General features: G+C 36.3%; 1 protein-coding gene across 4 annotated transcripts in view; it reads right to left on the bottom strand.

Moving 5' to 3' along the window:
• RTTN (rotatin) overlaps window positions 1–18201 on the bottom strand; it is a 153137-nt gene that overhangs the window by 110587 nt on the left and 24349 nt on the right. For 2 of the 4 annotated variants that reach the window (XM_081801041.1, XM_081801042.1), the window contains 6 exons: window positions 15970–16140; window positions 10704–10916; window positions 9033–9145; window positions 6764–6890; window positions 1342–1467; window positions 705–821 (listed from right to left, as the gene is read on the bottom strand). In XM_081801041.1, coding sequence (XP_081657167.1) covers window positions 705–821; window positions 1342–1467; window positions 6764–6890; window positions 9033–9145; window positions 10704–10916; window positions 15970–16140 — 867 coding nt within the window. Of the gene's footprint in view, window positions 1–704; window positions 822–1341; window positions 1468–6763; window positions 6891–9032; window positions 9146–10703; window positions 10917–15969; window positions 16141–17484; window positions 17577–18201 lie in introns of those variants that run through there. The other 2 variants (XM_081801040.1, XM_081801043.1) reach the window with 2 other exon arrangements.

Genomic DNA, 18201 nt, shown 5'->3' with positions numbered 1-18201 from the left:
TCCTAAATTTCTTTCAACTCAGGTGAATAGTCACTTGTCAAAATAACCTATGTGAAGTAAGAAGCCTATGTAAAGTTGTATTTAAAAAACAATATTGGACAACTTCAGGAAAATATGCCAACTCTCTTGACACTTGCTGATTTTTCTATTTTCCAAGATTCTGGTAGTGGCACCTCCCCTAGATGAGGTGCTTCCCAGATCTTCAGACCTGTGCCCACATGACAGGTGGAGGCGGGGGAGTGCCCTGAACGCCCCTCACTCCTCCTCAGTGCCCAGAATCACTGCTGGAAACGCCTGTTTCCCAGAACCTGTTAATCAAAGTAACACTCTGATCACATACATACATGGATGCAATTCACAGGCAAGTTTAGTTATGTAACATCTGCTTAAAAAGCACTGTTAGCTTTGCCTAAAAGCCTTTATATAAGGCTGAGTTCTATTTTTCACAGTCAGTGCCAAATGCCTGCACCCCTCTTCTGAACCTCCCACCCAGATCCATAAAGTGCACACAGACAAATTAGCTCTCCTGGTTTAACCTTCTTCCAGAAACAAGACAGCCACCCACTCCCTGCCCCCTTTCCCACAGAGCCTTCACGGCGTCTCCTCATTTCTTTCACAGGACAGCTCTGCTGTCTGCACACGTTTCAATCAATCACGCTCGCCCGAGATAAAAGGTATAGGAAACGGGGACTCGCCCAGAGTACCTGCAGCACTGGAATGACAGGACAGAGAGACTCAATAAACTTGTTCCAGGTCACTGCTGTCATCATCAATCGTCCCTGCAGCAGATACAGCAGGATGGCCTTGGCGGCAGCATTCACCTGTTCAACAACACGCATCACGTGACCCGGCAAAGTGAGGCTCCCACTAAAGTCACCCGTGTGCACCTCTAACATTGTGTCAAATCTGGAAAGGTGCTCTAATTAACATCTCTTCCTTCAAATGCTCATATTCCATAGCTTCATCTTACATTCTGTTCTCAGCCTTCCTCCCTAATGATTTCCTTTTTTTTTTTAATCTTTAAGGTATATGTTTGCATTAAATAAAAACTTCCCCGATGAAATAACCTGCTGGCTATAATGCCATAGAGTTCATATCTCACATGAAAAACATAAGAGCTTCCTCTGAATTCTTTGAGAACAAGTATGTGCTTTACCTTGATTCTCACGTTTTCCTTAACATTTCTTTTTATGTAAATAACATCTCAACTGAACCCATAAATCAAAAGCAAGTTTCTTTTCAACTTCTCATTATACTATCTAGTTATAGTAGAATAGGATCTTGATTTAACTGAGTCTCTAATAAGTACACTTGTCTTTTGCATTTACTCTTATGCCATACCTCATTTTTGGGCTCTTGAATGCCAAATGCAGAGATTTCATACAAAACTTTAGGGTGAAGTAGAAAATGAATTCCATTACAAAGTGAAGACACAGGTTTAGTGACATTATGGACACCTAAGCATTCCTGTAAAATAGTTTTTAAAAATTAGTGACACTAATTTTTCCAAAGGATTCCTTTCTTCTGTTTACAATTTAATTCTAATTTTTTTCACTTTACTGAAACTTTTACCTGATAGAGGATGAAAAAAATTTCTCTTGCCTTTTGAGGCATGTTACATGATATATGTTAGGATATATGTTATGTTACTTTCTGCCAACAAGAAGAGTTTTGATAAATTAAATAACCAAACTTCTGAGACAATCATAACCTCGTGAAGTTGTTCATAATTTTTTATTATTAAAAAATTAATAATAAACTTATCCTAGGGTGTTTGCATTTTGCTCACTGAGGTTTGAGAAAGAAAAACAAAATTCAAATGAAAATAGACTTGAAGTTTTGCAGGAAGGGAAGGACAATATATCTGCAGGATATTTATCATCAATACAGCTCTGCACCTGAATAAAGTACTGACTCCATGCCGTCTCTCAAACTCATCATAAATTCTTTTCTCAATTTGAGCTAGAGGACAGTATTTTCTTAGAGACTGCTTAAGAAGAGGGTAAAAGCTACCTGAAATATTAGCAGAATTTAAATACAATATAAAACATAAAAATAAAATCAACAATGACTCTCAGAAATGGAATTTTATTCACCCTGCAAAATACTACTTCCTAACCACAAGCAGTAAATCAGAGGTCAAAAAGTTACACACACACACACACATATATACACACACATATTTTTTTTCTCTTTAGATTTTAACTTCATGCTAGACAATAACTTTATATTCCAAGCTTTCAAAAGAGCATAGCGTTGGCCTATGGTTTAATAAAAGCTCTGTCACTTGGGACGCCTGGGTGGTGCAGTCGGTTGAGTGTCCACTCCTGGTTTCAACTCAGGTCATGATCTCGGGGTCATGAGACTGAGGCCAGCGTCGGGCTCCCCGCTCAGTGGAGAGTCTGCTTGGGATTCTTTCTCCTTTCCCTTCACTTGCTCGCACACTCTATCTCCCCCACCCCAAATACATAATAAATAAAATCTTTAAAAAAAAAGTTACTTCCTCAAAATCCTTAAACTCGGGGCACTTGGGTGGCTCAGTCAGTTAAGCAACCGATTCTTAATTTCGGCTGAGGTCATGATCTCAGGGGCGTGAGACTGAGCCCTGCAGCAGACTCTGTGCCCACTGTGGAGTCTGCTTGAGATTCTCTCTCTCTCTCTCTCCCTCTGCCCCTCCCCCAGCTTGAGTGCACACTTTTTCTCTCTCTCTGTAAATAAATAAATAAATAAATAAATAAATAAAGTCTTAAAAAAAAAAAAATTCAAAGCTTCATAATGGCTGGCAAGGCATTCCAAGGAATTCATTAAAGTCCACTTCAAGGACCTGAACATCAAAACCAATTCCACTATTCTAAATTTCTGAGGGTAAGAACTATCCCACACATATGGATCTTAGCTTCTTGACCTCCTCATCTCAATAACCATTATCTGCCTTGTAACTCAGGAACACTTCAACTTAGCTTCCACTTATTTCCCCTCTAAAATCATAAACATAGGTTTCTACCTTGCTTAACACCTCACAATATACTACTTCTTTGACCTCCAGTCTGTAAGTCTTAACTACTTCCTTCCATCTAGCTTTTATTTCCTTTGATTCTATGGGCTATCACTTCAACTACTCAGCTCACTTTCACCAAAAGCCTTCCCTCCCATCATCAAGGAAAAACCACAACCCTTGATGGATCCAAATGTTCACATTCTCCAAAACCACAAACAGCTAGCCAATCATGCAAAGTAGATTAGTTTCACTATTAAGATTATAAAAACAATCAACTGGGCCCTCAATTCAACCCCCAAATCCTGCTATTTGATTTTATCAAACTTCTACTCATGCCAGTCATTTCAAACACACTAAACATGCCACTTATTTTCAATCTCAAAGAAAATATAGAATCAGTGGAAGGAAGTACCTTCAACATGCTGCTATACCTAAGCCCACCTACGCTCAGTTAGCCATCAATATTCTAGATCCCAATGCCTTCAATTTTCAAAGGCACTAGCTTCTCTTAATTAGCCACTTGCCACCCTCTATCTTTCCCTCTCAGCTGGTTCTTTTGATGAACATTTCTACATACTTAAATGAAAATGTATCTTCCTAACAAGCCCCTCCCGGGCTACGGCACCTATCAACTCTGTCAAATCCCTGGAAACAAGGCAGAAGCAGATATAAAACCAATGTCTACAGAATATGAGATTCCCAAAGTATAAACCACCTGCCAAAGAAAACCTTACAATCAAAAATCACATCACCTACTGAAATCAACATTTGAGAGATTCAATGGCCATAATAAATGAAAGCATTCTATATAATAGAAAAATCTAAATAAATTATAAAGTAAGTATGTTCACAATTTCCAAAGAAGCAAAAGAAGAAAATGAAAGACTATTACAGGAAAAAACAACAACAACAACAAATAAGTTAAAAAAGCAAAGAAAAAGTGTAATAATCAAAAATGGAATCAGTGAAATTTAAAACTTGATAAATAAATTAAATGCAATCACAATGAGATTGGGTGGCTATTATTAAAAGAAAGAAAAAAGAGAAAATAACAACTGTTAGGGAGCATGTAGAGAAACTGAAACCCTTGTGCACTACTGTAGGGGACGTGAAATGATGCAGCCACTATGGAAAACAGCATGGCAGTTCTTCAAAAACATTAAAAATAGAACTACCATGCGATCCAGTAATTCTACTTCTGGATATATATACCCAAAAGAAATAAAAGCAGGGACTCAGATATTAGTATGCCCATGTTCAAAGAAGCATTGTTCACAATAGCCAAAAGTCCTTCATCAGATAGTGATCCTTCAACAAATATAATTACATGCAACAGAATATTATACAGCCTTTAAAAAGGAATGTAATTCTGATATATGCTATAATATGAACTATGAAGACATCATGCTAAGTGAGATTAACCAGATACAAAAAGGCAAATACTATATGACTCCACTTATATGAGATACCCAGCACAGTCTCATTCAGTCAGAAAGTAGAATGATGGTTACCAGGACCTGGGGGTAGGGAGAATGGGGAATTATTGTTTAAAGGGCAGAGTTTCAATTTGGGAAGATAAAAAATTCTCGAAATGGAGAATGATAATGGTTGCACAACAATGTGAATGTGCTTAATGACACTTACCTGTATACTTAAAAATGACTAAGTGGTAAATTTTGTGTTACATATATTTTACCACATTTTTAAAAAGCAAGTTAGAAATAGCTGAGGAAAGAACTAGTGTACTGAATGACTGCACTGAGGAATTCCATCCAAACAAATCAAAAAAGATATGGAAAATGTGAAAGAGGATTTAAAAGACACAAAGGGTAAAATAAGGAGGACTAACACAGATCTAGTAAGAGTTCTACTTGGAGAGAACAGCAAGGATAAGAGAAATAGTAGTAATTGAGAATTATCAGAAATGAAGGTAGACATGAATCTTTTGGCTGAAGAGTACTAAACAAGACAAATAAAAAATGTGCACAAAGACACACTGCAATGAAACTGAGAACAGCAGAGACAAGGAAAAGATCTTAAAAGCAACTAGAGGAAAAAAAATCCAAGGAAATTATAATTTAACTGATAGCAGACTTCTCAACAATGACAGAAGCCTAACAAGAAAGAAGCACTTTTGACAAAGTGCTAAGGGAAATAGCAGTCGACCTATACTTCCATATACAGCAAAACTATCATTCCGGAAGAAGGTAAAATCATGGCATTTTCAAACCCATGTACCATCAGATACAGACCATCAATAAAAATACTGCAAAACTTATTTCAGTGAAAAGTAGACTGAAGCTAAATTTATATCAATAAATGAAAAGTACTTTCAAACTAAAGAGCAGTTAAGAAGAATGAACTGGTAGGAGTCCACTATTAAATGAAAGGCATAAGGCAGCAAAAACATACATACAGTATGAAATTATATACTTTTTTAAGCAGAAGAATCAGTTGTATATATTATTCATAAAGACACACATATATAGTAAAACTATATAAAACACATGGATGGGAAGGACAAACACCAACTTTGTAAGAGTGGTTGTCTTGGTGGATGAAGAAAGGGGAAAAAAGAAAGGAAAGAAGTTTGTTATAACTAGTATTTTTATTTCTCTGAATAAAAGAGGGTCAGAATTAAAGTGGCAAAATGTAAACATCTGTTATATCTAGTTAGCATTTACAAAAATGTTAAATACAAGAGTACATTTTCTTTTTTTTTTAAGATTCTATTTATTTACCTGTCAGAGAGAGAGAGAGAGCACATGTGCATAGGCAGGGGGAGCGGCAGAGGGAGAAGCAGGCTCCCCGCTGAGCAGGGAGCCTGATTCAGGACTCGATCCCAGGACCCTGGGATCTCAACCTGAGCTGAAGGCAGACGCTTAATCGACTGAGCCACCCAGACATCCCAAGAGTATATTTTCAAGAGTACATAGAAACATATATTTTTCAGTACTGTCCTATGTACAATGTTCTTTTCAATATTGAAATAGTTAATATTTTATGTACTATTCTATGCTGAAATATCTTACAGCTTAAAAAGATAGAAAAATATTTTCTTCAAAAGAAAAATATTACTAAGAAAACAGACCTGACACTATAAAATTTAAGGTTAATAACCCAAAATTTTTCCTGAGCATAGAAATGACTTTCGTTCCTTGGTTTTAAAGATTTTATTTATTTATATGAGAGAAAAGAGCATGAGCAGGATGGGAGGCGGGGGTGCAAAGGGAAAGGGAGAAGCAGACTCCCCGCTGATTGGGGAGCCTGAAATGGGGTTCAATCCCAGGACCCTGAGACCATGACCTAAACCGAAGGCAGATGCTTAACCAACTGAGCCACCTTGGCATCCTGAATACATGGTAGAAATCAACATTTTCTTACAATGCTTCCATCATTAAATAACACAACACAAAGGTAATTCTTAACAAATCTTCTAATAAAGCAATTCAATTGCTAGACTTGCTTTTTAGGGAATTAATAGCAAAAATTTCTTAAAGTTGATAAATGTCATTTATTTCTATGGTAATAATTCTTATATCTCATGCAAAATGTCAACTAATTTTAGAGTTTTAATAAGAGAATCCAGAGGCACTGGCTGGCTCAGTAGAGCATGCAACTCTTGATCTCAGGGTCATGAGTTCAAGCCCCATGCTGGGCATGGAGCCTACTTAAAAAATAAAATACTATATAAAAAATAAAATAAAATAAGAGAATCCACTATTAGCTCTCTCAACAATAGAAAACAAAAACCAAAAAACCCACCTTAATAATTTCCAGACAGCAATTGTAAGTTTCAACTTTCACTTGCAGTAATGGGTGAGATAACATGCGTAGAAACACCTTCTGACTTTCTCCTTGAAGTAATGGACTGGCCTGTGCAGATTTCCAACTGGTAAAAAGATAAAATATCCAAGACATCTAAGGTAAGTGAGTTATTAAAGAGACTGAAAAGCATAGTGGAAGGGGTTTCTTCCTACTCCAACTCCTCCAACTGAGATCTTATTTAACTAACCCAGTATTAATTGACCTAAGCACTTACTTGTCTCAATGGAAAAAAATATTCTCTTAAAAAGTACAAAAAAATTCTTTAAAAACCCATATTTGGAATGTAAACTGATACAGCCATTATCGAAAACAGTATGGTGTTTCCTCAAAATCAAAAGTAGAACCTACCATATGATCCAGCAATCCCACTACTGATTATAAATGCAAAGGAAATGAAATAAGTATCTCGAAGAAATATCTGTACTCCATGTTCATCCCGGTATTATTCACACTAGCCAATACAGCTGACCTCTGAACAACACAAGGGTTGGGGCACTGACCTCCATGCAGTTAAAAATCCATGTATAACTTTTGACTCCCCAAAAACGTAACTAGTAATAGCCTACTGTTGACCAGAATCCCTCCAAGTAACATAAACAGATGATTAACACATACTTTGTATTTTATAAGTGTTACATATACATTGTAGTCTTACAATAAAGCTAGAGGGGAAAAAAAGTTTAAAAAATCCTAAGAGAAAATACATTTACAGTACTGCACATATATTTATTGAAAAAACCCTCATATAAGTGGACCTTCAAAGTTCAAATCTGTGTTGTTCAAGAGTAACTATATATGAAAACAATCAAGTGTCCATGGATGGATGAACAAACAAAAAAAAATGTAGTATATATATATACAATGTAATATTATTCAGCCTTAAAAAAGAAAGAAATCCTATCATTTGTAACAACATAGATGAAGCACGAGGACATTATGTTAAATTAACCTAAGCCAGGTACAGAAAGACAAATATACTGCATAATCTCATTTATATGTGTAATCTAAAAATGTCAAACTCATAGAAACAGAGAGCAGAATGGTGGTGGCCAGGGGCTGAGGAACACAGGAAATGTGGAGATGTTGGTCAAAGCGTACAAGGTTTCAGGTTTTCAGGATGCACAAATTCTGGAGATCTAATGTTCTCTATGATGATTACACTTAATAATACTGTATTGTATCCTTGATACTTGTTAAGAGAACAGATCTTAAATGTTCTTACCACACATAAACACACACACACACATAAACATTAACTATGTGAGGTAATAAATTAATTAATTTAAAAATCCCATACTTAATATTTTTTTTTAAGATTTTTATTTATTTATTTGACAGAGAGAGAGAGACAGCAATAGACGGAACACAAGCAGGGGGAGTGGGAGAGGGACAAGCAGGCTTCCTGCGGAGCAGGGAGCCTGACGTGGGGCTCGATCCCAGGACCCTGGGATCATGACCTGAGCCGAAGGCAGACGCCTAACGACTGAGCCACCCAGGTGCCCTCCCATATTTAATATTTATCATCATGGAATTTACTCTTTCCAAAAGCAATGAAGATAGTAAATTCTAAATAGGAATCTGCTCCAATGTCTTCAAAATATTTATTTAAGATTTTATTTATTTATTTGAGAGAGAGAGAGCATGAGCAGAGGGAGGGAGAGTGAGAAAGCAGACTTCCCTGTTGAGCAGGGAGCCTGATGTGGGGCTCAATCCCAGGACCTTGGGATCATGACCTCAGCCAAAGGCAGACAGACACTTAACCAACTGAGCCACCCAGGCACCCCCAATGTCTTCAAAATAAACTAACCAATGCATGATGCATTCTAAAAATCCATATAGGAAAAAGGTAGGAAGCAATGAAACATTAAAAAACCCTCAATTAAGTTATTAATTAAAACTTTAAAGATAAATAAACAAATATGCTTGAATACTTAGTTTGGATGGATACAAAAACAAATGTATAAAAATCCAGGGATAATTCATTTTGATTACAGGCATGACATTTTTAAAGTTTACCCCTGAATAAAATAGCTGACTGCCCTAATGCAGCTATATATATAGTTTAGAAGTCAGACATATATAAAAACAATTTTAACTAAAAAACAGTAACAAGATTTAAGACCAGTTCTGTTTTCATTGCTTCTAAGTGCACACATACACAGTACACCCTATAATAATATAATCATATCAAGAAAGAGAATATTACATCTTTGAACACATGCAGATGATTTCCTTTATTAGGGGGAAATGCTGATGATAGGAAAAGCTTCGCAAGGCTTGGTCTGCCAGCTCCACTAATTCTAAGAGATTCTTCTCTCCCTAAAAAAAGGGCAGAATGAAACAGTAAATGTCAAATTCACGTACAAAAGAATTCTCAACAGCTAACTAAGCAACTTCAAGAAATTAGATCATTCATTAAGAAAGAAAACAGATGAACATATGGGAAGGGGTTGGGGGAGGAGACAGGAAAATAAACCATAAGAGCCTCTTATCGATAGAGAACTGAGGGTTGATTGATGGAGGTGGCTGCAGGATGGGGCAGATGGGTGAAAGGTATTAAGGAGGGCACTTTTCGTGATGAGCACTGGCTGTTATATGTAAGTGATGAGTCACTGAATTCTACTCCAGAAACCAATATTGCACTGTATGTTAACTAAGTAAAATTTAAATTAAAAAAAAAAAAAGAAATTAGATCATTCAGAGTCCTTGAGACTGTTAATATTTGCTTAAGTCCACTTTTCCAACAAGCAAACTAAAAATGTCAGCCCAGGAGGAAAAATTCCTCACGAAATGCCCAAGACAGGTTTCTATTTTTCACCTCTAAGTAGGCTTAAGGTTACAATTGAGTGGCTATTTGTTTGTAGCCCTATTTCCCTACTAACTGTAGACTCAGAGCAGGACTCATGTATTTTTATGATCCATTTCCCCCTTCTACATCCTGACTGCTTCTACAAACATAAAGGACAACCAATACATGCATGATTAACTGACCATGCAGAATACCACAGAAATAATTCAATTTAAAGACAATCTGCACTTCTATCACGGAGGAAACAAGAAGCCATTGGCATTGAGATATGGCTAAAGAAAAGGAAAAAAAATAATGGTAACTAAAGGAAAATTAGAGGTTGAGATAGCTTCCACTGTAGGGAATAAAAGGAATAAATATTTAGCTCCTAATTTTTTAAGATCTTCAGGACCCATTTTGGTACTTTCAAACAGTAAACAACTATTGTAGTCAGTGTCTATTTTAAGACTCACTAACCCCTTCATTGATAACATATTAAACATCCTAATTAACAGTTTCTCTAAAAGGGATAAATAACAATATATAATTATTGCTATAACATGGCACCTAGTCATCCTACCTTACAAACAATCTAGCTCATGGTTTTATTTAATAAAAATCAGGCTCTTTGTTTGAGTGAGTACTAAGAATCCATAAAATATTAAAGGAAATGTGTGTCTACAGATAAGCACTAAAATGGCCCTTATAGTTGTGTTTATGTCAATTGTCACAGTGTTCATACAAAGTAAATCACTTCAAAAAGGAACTCACTATTAAATATTCAGACATTGATAATAATTACTGCCTTTTTAAAAACCACCGGTCTCATGAATACACACCATTCATCCATCTACAGTCTTCGTTTACCTGCCCCCTCATGCAGTAGGCAGTGCATCAGTCTCATAACACCTTCGTTTACCTTTACACAAATCATATCCTTACTTTAATATGATAAATGACCATTCAGTAATAATATACCCCACCTCCAACAATTCAGTTATGATACGTCCATTGATTTGAAAGTATAGGCTACATTTTCCAAATATTTTAGCAAAGGAATATTTCAAAGATATTAACAAAACTGTTTACCTCCTTCCCAACATCAGACAGGAAGTTACAGGTACATTCAATTGAATAAACAGCCTCTGCAGTTCGTTTATAAATACTGTAGTTTTCAGAATTCAGCTGTTCCAAATATGCCACAACAGCTTCGTGAATATTTGGATATTCCAAAGAAATAGGCATGTCCAAAGAAACTAGAAATAATGCTGCTGACATAGACTCCGGTAAAAGGTGGCTTGCCTTAATGAATTAAAAAAAAAAAAAGTTAAAAAAATTTTTAAGAGAAACATGGTAGACTACTCATGTAGGTAGCTCAACTTCCTATTTTTATCATTCTCTAGCACAAAGTCTATGCTTTTCCAAAGAAAATTCTATTCCCTAATGCACTACTCACTTCTGTGTCTTGTTCAATGTAATTTTTCTCTGCCCAGAATAACTCAAGTCCAAATTTCAACATTTTCCCAAAACCTGGGACACAGGATACTTAACTTCTTCCCCAAACCAACAACCAGAACTACCAACAGCTAGAACTGGACCCTCCACCTTGTTTATAACTCTGCTACTGAACTGAAGGCAGGAGGCTTTTTGATCTGATTATTTCCTGCTGTGCACATAAATCTCCAGAATAACGCAATAAACTCCTGAAGACGAGCACTTCCCAACCAAACAAAGCTGAACACATAACCCAGGGCTTATTAACTACATATTGAATTGAATAACACTAAATCAAACATAACTACAGATTGATTTGAACAGAAATTGATTTTTTGTTTAGTTTGTATTTTAGAGGGAAAAAGGGAAATTCAACAATATTTAAATAGTTCTAGAACACCCAAAGAAGACTGACCCTTAATTAGTATAAAACCACAGGCCCAAATGAAATATTACATATTTTAACTTCAACTGATTTAAAATTGAAAGAACTGTTTGGGTTCTGTTTTTTTAATGATTATAGTTTAGTGATAGGATTCTATGAATCAATTAAGGAAACAAAAAGGATTAAAAATTTAATGTTTGGAGAAAATCATTTGGCAGAGCTCACTACTTTGGCTGAAATAATGTCTTTATTAAAGTAGGTTTGGTCACCATTTATTTCATGGATAACTTATTTTAAGAATAATTAGTTACCGCCTGAAAATCTAAAATTAAGGTCTGAATCAGTTAAAAAATGCTTCTGTGTGAAATAAAGTTGCCAAATAAATATCAGAAACCAAAGGAATCAAACATAAGCATGAAAAATAAAAACCTGCTATTAAGATAGCAGCTATTAGAAAGTCAAGAGAAATTTCATGATTCTGTGAAGAACTCTCTTAGTGGGGAAAAAAGAGAGGCAAACTGAATTACCTGATCACCTATTATTTGCTCACTCAGCAAATATTTATTGGGCCTACTGTGTTCCCCTACCATAAGCCAGATCCTGGGGGCACAGCAGGAAGCAAACAGAGCCTCTGCCCTCACAAAGTGAACATTCCAGTGAAGAAGGCAGAGTAAATCAATATACTTCATAAGATATAAGGTGTGACCAGCAGTGCTAAGAAGAAAAACAAACAAGGGATGGGAAAGATGGAGAGGAAGAGATACAATGCGGAGCAGAACAAGGGAAGTGCTACTACTCTAGAGGGGAAGGCCTCTCTGATAAGGCAACATTTAAGTAAAGACCTGGAGGAGTGAGGAGCTGTGTGGATTATCTGGAGGAAAAGCATCCGTAGAAGAGGGAACTGCAAGTACAAAGACCCAGAGATAGGGTATATCTGGCAGCAAGAAGACCAGTGAAGCTAACACTGAAGGATGGGCACAGGGGCAAAGTGACCACATCAGCTAAGGCTTAAAACTTGTCTTTGGAGGAAGCACTGGAAAATTTCAAGCAAGTATGGAGAGCAGTCTGTAGGGAAAAGGTGAAACAGTGCAAGGGTGGAAGGTGGGACATCATTGAGGAAGTTACTGCAACAATCTAGGCACGAAAGGTGCTTGAACCCTGGTAACAGCGGTGGGAATGGCAAGAAGTGTTCAGATTCCAGATAGATGTCAAGGAAGAAATGACCCTTCTGCAGAGGGACTAGATCCAGGGATGTGTGAAAGACAGGAATCAAGGATGACTCTAAGCGTTCTGCCTGATCAACAACCAACTAGAAGAATGAAGGTGCTATCTACCCAGAGAAGGAAGACTATAGAAAGAACAGAGCAGAACTGAAAAACAAGTTTGCAGTTCAGGGGACACATGTGTTCTGGAACTATAAATCCAGGAGGTGTCAGCAAATGGATGGTATTTAAGACCACAAATGGGAGGATATCTCATGAGGACCTTGGTCAGTCCTGGGGTTCCACTCCTTTCAAAGGTTAGGAAGAGAAAGAGGAATTAGCCAAGGAGATTTTGTGAGTTGGGCACTATGCTAAGATACCAAATCCTCATGGATTTAATGCCAAAGGCACTGTGTTCTAATTTTAAAAGAGCTCTCTCTGACTCTAGTCAGAAAAGTAAGAATAGCTGATGTGAGAATTAAGCACGAGCAGATGTCTAGCATATCTCACTTAATAAATATTAATTTCCTTTCTTCTTTTCACCCCAACACTGAGGAATTCTGACATCTTCACTCTTCCTCCCTACATCTGAAACTTCATCATCTCAGCAACTCAAAGCACCATGCTACAGTCTCAAATTTAATGCTGGCATGGCCCAATGGACTGATCACAGTCGAGAGACTGAAGACAGCTGTCCTATATATATAAGCATTAGTTACGTGTCAGTCAGAACTAAAAGTGAAGATACTTCAAAGCAAATCCATCACCACTATTAGATAAAAACAATCAACAACATCACTTCATGTGCTGAGGGGGAAAGGGGCATAACACTGCTCTCTCTATACCTTCCCACTCAGAGCAGGCACAGCATTATCTAAAGGGCTTGTTAGGACGCAGACTTTCAAGTCCTACTCCAGAACTAAAGGATGTAAATATGCAAGATCCTAGGTGATCCGTCTGCACATTACACTTTGAGAAGTGCTACTCTGAATCTATCAGCTTTAGCAAATTATTAGATTATATATATCTCACTGAAAAAGTCAAAGCCTTGTGGTATAAATTCTTCTTTACCCTTAGTCAGCTAGCTAAGAAACAGTCCCAGAGGTTCCTAGGATGCTCTGGATCCTGCTTCCAGCACAGGGCCAGTATTTTTAGCTCTTATTTTTACCAATTTGATTTATCCAACCAAGTTATTTTTCATAAGATTACTAATGCATTGTTTTAACCTGTACATAGGTATTGTCCAAAATCTTTTCAACCAATAATTATCAACTTCAGAAAGGCCTTCAAGGTCATTTTGTCAAAACTTTCAAATCCAGGAAATCTCTACACAGATTCATATTATCATTTTCCAACTTCCAAATTATATATTTGGGAAGTGGCAACTCATATTTAAAAACCACTTTCCAGGTTGTAAGTTTCAGAATCCAAACTGCACTTCAACTTTTGGTGGGCCAGCAACAGGCAGAGGGCAGCATAATCTTGTATTCATATAAACTGAAAGAAGACATTTAACAGCAATGGCAGAGGATTTTTGTTTAGATCTCATTTTAAAGTTCTTAATCAAAGCAATTACAACCATCTACAAACTGATACCCTAATTGCCATCTCCTCCATGGCCTTCTAATGAAGTGCCAACTACCAAAATTCACAGATACTTACTTGCCTTCAAAAACAAAAACAAATAAAAAATAACTAACTTCAAAAAGTAAAAGAGGCATGAAGGCTTTATATTATTCTAACACTGAAGTAACGCAAAATAAAACAAATTACTGATTTCTACTTTAGTTGATTCCTGCCCAAAAAGCACATAAATGAAAAAAATCTGTAATAAGCAATAAATAAAACTATATGATATAATTGATAAGTTTTCCATCAATAGTACAACCTATAGATAGATTGATCATTTGCAATACTTAATAACAAGTTAATATAGCACTACTAATTTTTCAGTATATAATATCATGTAAAGTGAGACTTCCATATTTTAAATGCAATTACAATCTTATATGACTGGAATTCTTCAATTTATAATACTTCTAACATTGGAAAATTTCCTCAACACGGAGAATTTCTTCAGATTAGTCACTTCTTCACAGTAACTAATGAATGAAGTTAAAAATTAAAATTAACAAAAGTGATGCTCTTTTCCCTAAAGCAAAATACTAAATTTAATATTTAATATTTTGGGGTGCCTGGGTGGCACAGTCGGATAAGCATCTGACTCTTGGTTTCGGCTCAGGTCGTGATCTCAGGTGGTGAGATCGAGCCCTCTGTCAGGCTCTGTGCTCAGCACAGAGTCTGCTTAAGATTCTTTCTCTCCTTCTCCCTCTGCCCCTCCTACTTGTGCACACGCTCTCTCTCTCTCTCTCTTTCAAATAAATAAATCTTTAATAAAAATTTAATGTTTTATTCTTGCTTTCCCAGGTGACCTGATAGTATATTGCATATATAAGTGTTATGAAAAAATGGAGTTTAGACTATACGCTCTGCAGAATTCCACAAAAGGGCAAATGTCTATAACAAAGGACAACAAAAGGCACAGGAACTAGTTCTTTAGTTGCAGTAATTTCTCCCATATCTTCATCAAAACATGCCACACCTTTCTTTTTGCAATAAGTACACTATAAAACATATGTGTGTGAATCACTTGAGATATTTTACCACTAACATTCAAATTCAGAGATGATTTAAAAGAAATAGGTACACCTACTAAAATCATCTTTAATATACAGTTATAAAATGGAATTGTATTTTTCAATAAAAACAAACAACTGCTATAAGCAACAACAGTGATGAACCTCAAAAAAGATCTTGAGCAAGTACATACCTTAAAATTCCATTTATGTAATGTCGAAAAACAGACAAACTGATCTATATTGACAGAAGTCAGAAAGGAGGAGTTTAGCTTGGACGGAGGAAGGAGAGGTAATGGATGGGAAGGGACTTTGAAATGCTGGTAATAGTCTATTTCATGTTCTGGGGTGGTGGTCACTTTTTAAACACAGATATATTCACTTTGTAAAAATGCAGTGAACTGTGTACTTTCTAAACATGTTACACCACAATTCTGTTACTTAAAGAAAAAACTTTTTTAGAATTACTGGTATTTTTCTATTAAATGATTTGTCAAAACTGTTCAGAAATGTTAGTCTTTCTCAATGACTACATTTCCAATATAATCTTTGTACGCCATGAAGTGACCGGAAGAAATACATGACAGAGCACTTACTTGTAATATTCCATACACTACAAGCAACATTGCCTGCCTTACCTTCTCAACAGGGAGAAGCAACTGCAGTACTCGGACTGCAAACAGTGAGATGCTGACAAAGGCCATCCGGTGGTGCACAAGCATGACCTGGGGCTGGTCCACGCTCACTCCGCTTTTATGGTAGCACATGGTATCTCCCAGGGACCCCAACACCACGAGGAGTTTCTCTTTCTGCAGACATTTAAACACGAAACAGGAAAACAATAAATTTCAGGGAGCCAGGATGGAAAATTTCACGGAGAATAATTTAAGATACTATGACTGAAGAACAAAAACCAAAACAAAAATCTGTTCCTCCCTGTAACAATGACCTATACCGGGCGCCTGGGTGGCTCAGTCGGTTAAGCGTCTGTCTACAGCTCAGGTCATGATCCCAGGGTCCTGGGACTGAGTCCCGCATCAGGCTCCCTGCTCAGTGGAGAGTCCGCTTCTCCCTCTGCCTGCCTCTCTCTCTCACTCCCTCAATCTCACTGATTGATTGATAAATAAATAAATCTTTAAAAAAAAAAAGAATAACCCATACCTGCTGAAGTAATTTAAAGCAGTACAAACGAAAAATAAGCACACCTAAAGTTTCTTCAAACAATACTTCTGATAATGAATAAAAATAAACAAAATACAAAAGCTTAATGAAACAAACTCCTCCTAGTTTCTAGTGCTTAATTATTCTAACTTCAAAAATCAGCATGCAAATCTCTCATGAAGTATTTATTAGGCTTAGTATATGCTTAACACAGTGGCAGGTATAATGGGGAAAAATGCATTAGCACAAGAGACATCCCTGCCCTCAAACTGATCCTAAAGTTACTAAAGAAATGAAACAGGGAAAGTCAGATCATTAAAAAAACAATTAAATATAAAATTGTATAAACTCTCCACGTAATAAGGTTATTTTAAGGCAAATGTTCTGCCATCATAAATTTATAGATAATTTAGTACTTAACTAGAAGTTATATCCTTTAAGTTGAAAGGCATACATAAAATACAAAGAGAAAGCTACAACATAGTCGGCTAACTTGCAAATCATAACAATATAGACCAAAATACATCTTACACATGCTGACATGGCCCATAAACGAGCTGGTAAAAGGATAGCATCAGTAAGATAGTAGAACAAACAAGCACTGGAGATCTTACTCTCACCTTTCCATTGAGAATATAGGAAAATAAAAATAGTAAATAACCTGTAAACTAAGGATAAAAATGTATGCCACATTTTTTTTGTTCAAGGATAAATATATTGGAAGCAAAATTAAAAGGTATGAGGCCCCCAAAAAATTATATACAGGATCAAAGTCACAATGAGATATGGCTTCACATCCATTATGATGGCTATTATCAAAAATAATGGAAAATAACATGTTTTAGCAAAGATGCAGAGAAACTAGAACCTTTGTGAGTTGCTGGTGAATATGTAAAATGGTCAAGTCAGTTTGGAAACAGTATGGCAGTTCCTCAAAAAATTAAACATAAAAATACTGTATGATCCAGCAGATTCACTTTTGGGTAATATACCTATGAGAATTGAAAGCGGCGACTCAGACACGTACTTGTACATCATTGTTCACAGAAACAGTATTCACAATAGCCAAAAGGTGGAAACGTGTCTATCAATAGATGAACAGATAAACAAAATGTGGTACATCATATATATGTACAGTGAAACATCATTCAGCTTTAAAAAGCAATGAAATTCTGACACATGACATAATATGGATGAGCCTTGAAAACATGCTAAGTAAAATAAGCCAGATACAGAAAGACTGATATTGTATGATTCATTGCACTTACATGAGGTACCTACAACAGTAAATTCATAAAGAAAAATGTAGGATAATAGCTGCCAGGGGCTGGGGAAAAGGGGAAAGGAGAGTTACTGTTTAGGGTACAGATTTCAGTTTGAGATGATGGAAAAGTTTTGGAGATAAACAGTGTGATTGTACAACAATGTGAATGTACTTAATGACACTAAATTATATACTCACAAAGGGTCAGAATGGAGCTACCCTATGACCCAGCAATTGCACAACTGGGTATTTACCCCAAAGATACATATGTAGTGATCCGAAGGGGGTACATGCACCCCAATGTTTATAGCAGCAATGTCCACAATAGCCAAACTATGGAAAGAGCCAAGATGTCCATCAACAGATGAATGGATAAAGAAGATGTGGTGTGTGTATATATATATATACATATATATATGTATATATGTATATATATATATATATA

This window comes from Leptonychotes weddellii, chromosome 13 (genome assembly GCF_054177405.1).
Source record: "Leptonychotes weddellii isolate Sample4059 chromosome 13, ASM5417740v2, whole genome shotgun sequence".
Classification (NCBI taxonomy): Eukaryota; Metazoa; Chordata; class Mammalia; order Carnivora; family Phocidae; genus Leptonychotes; species Leptonychotes weddellii.
The sequence above is the reverse complement of the archived record's forward strand: the minus strand, read 5'-3'. Positions and strand labels throughout refer to the sequence as shown.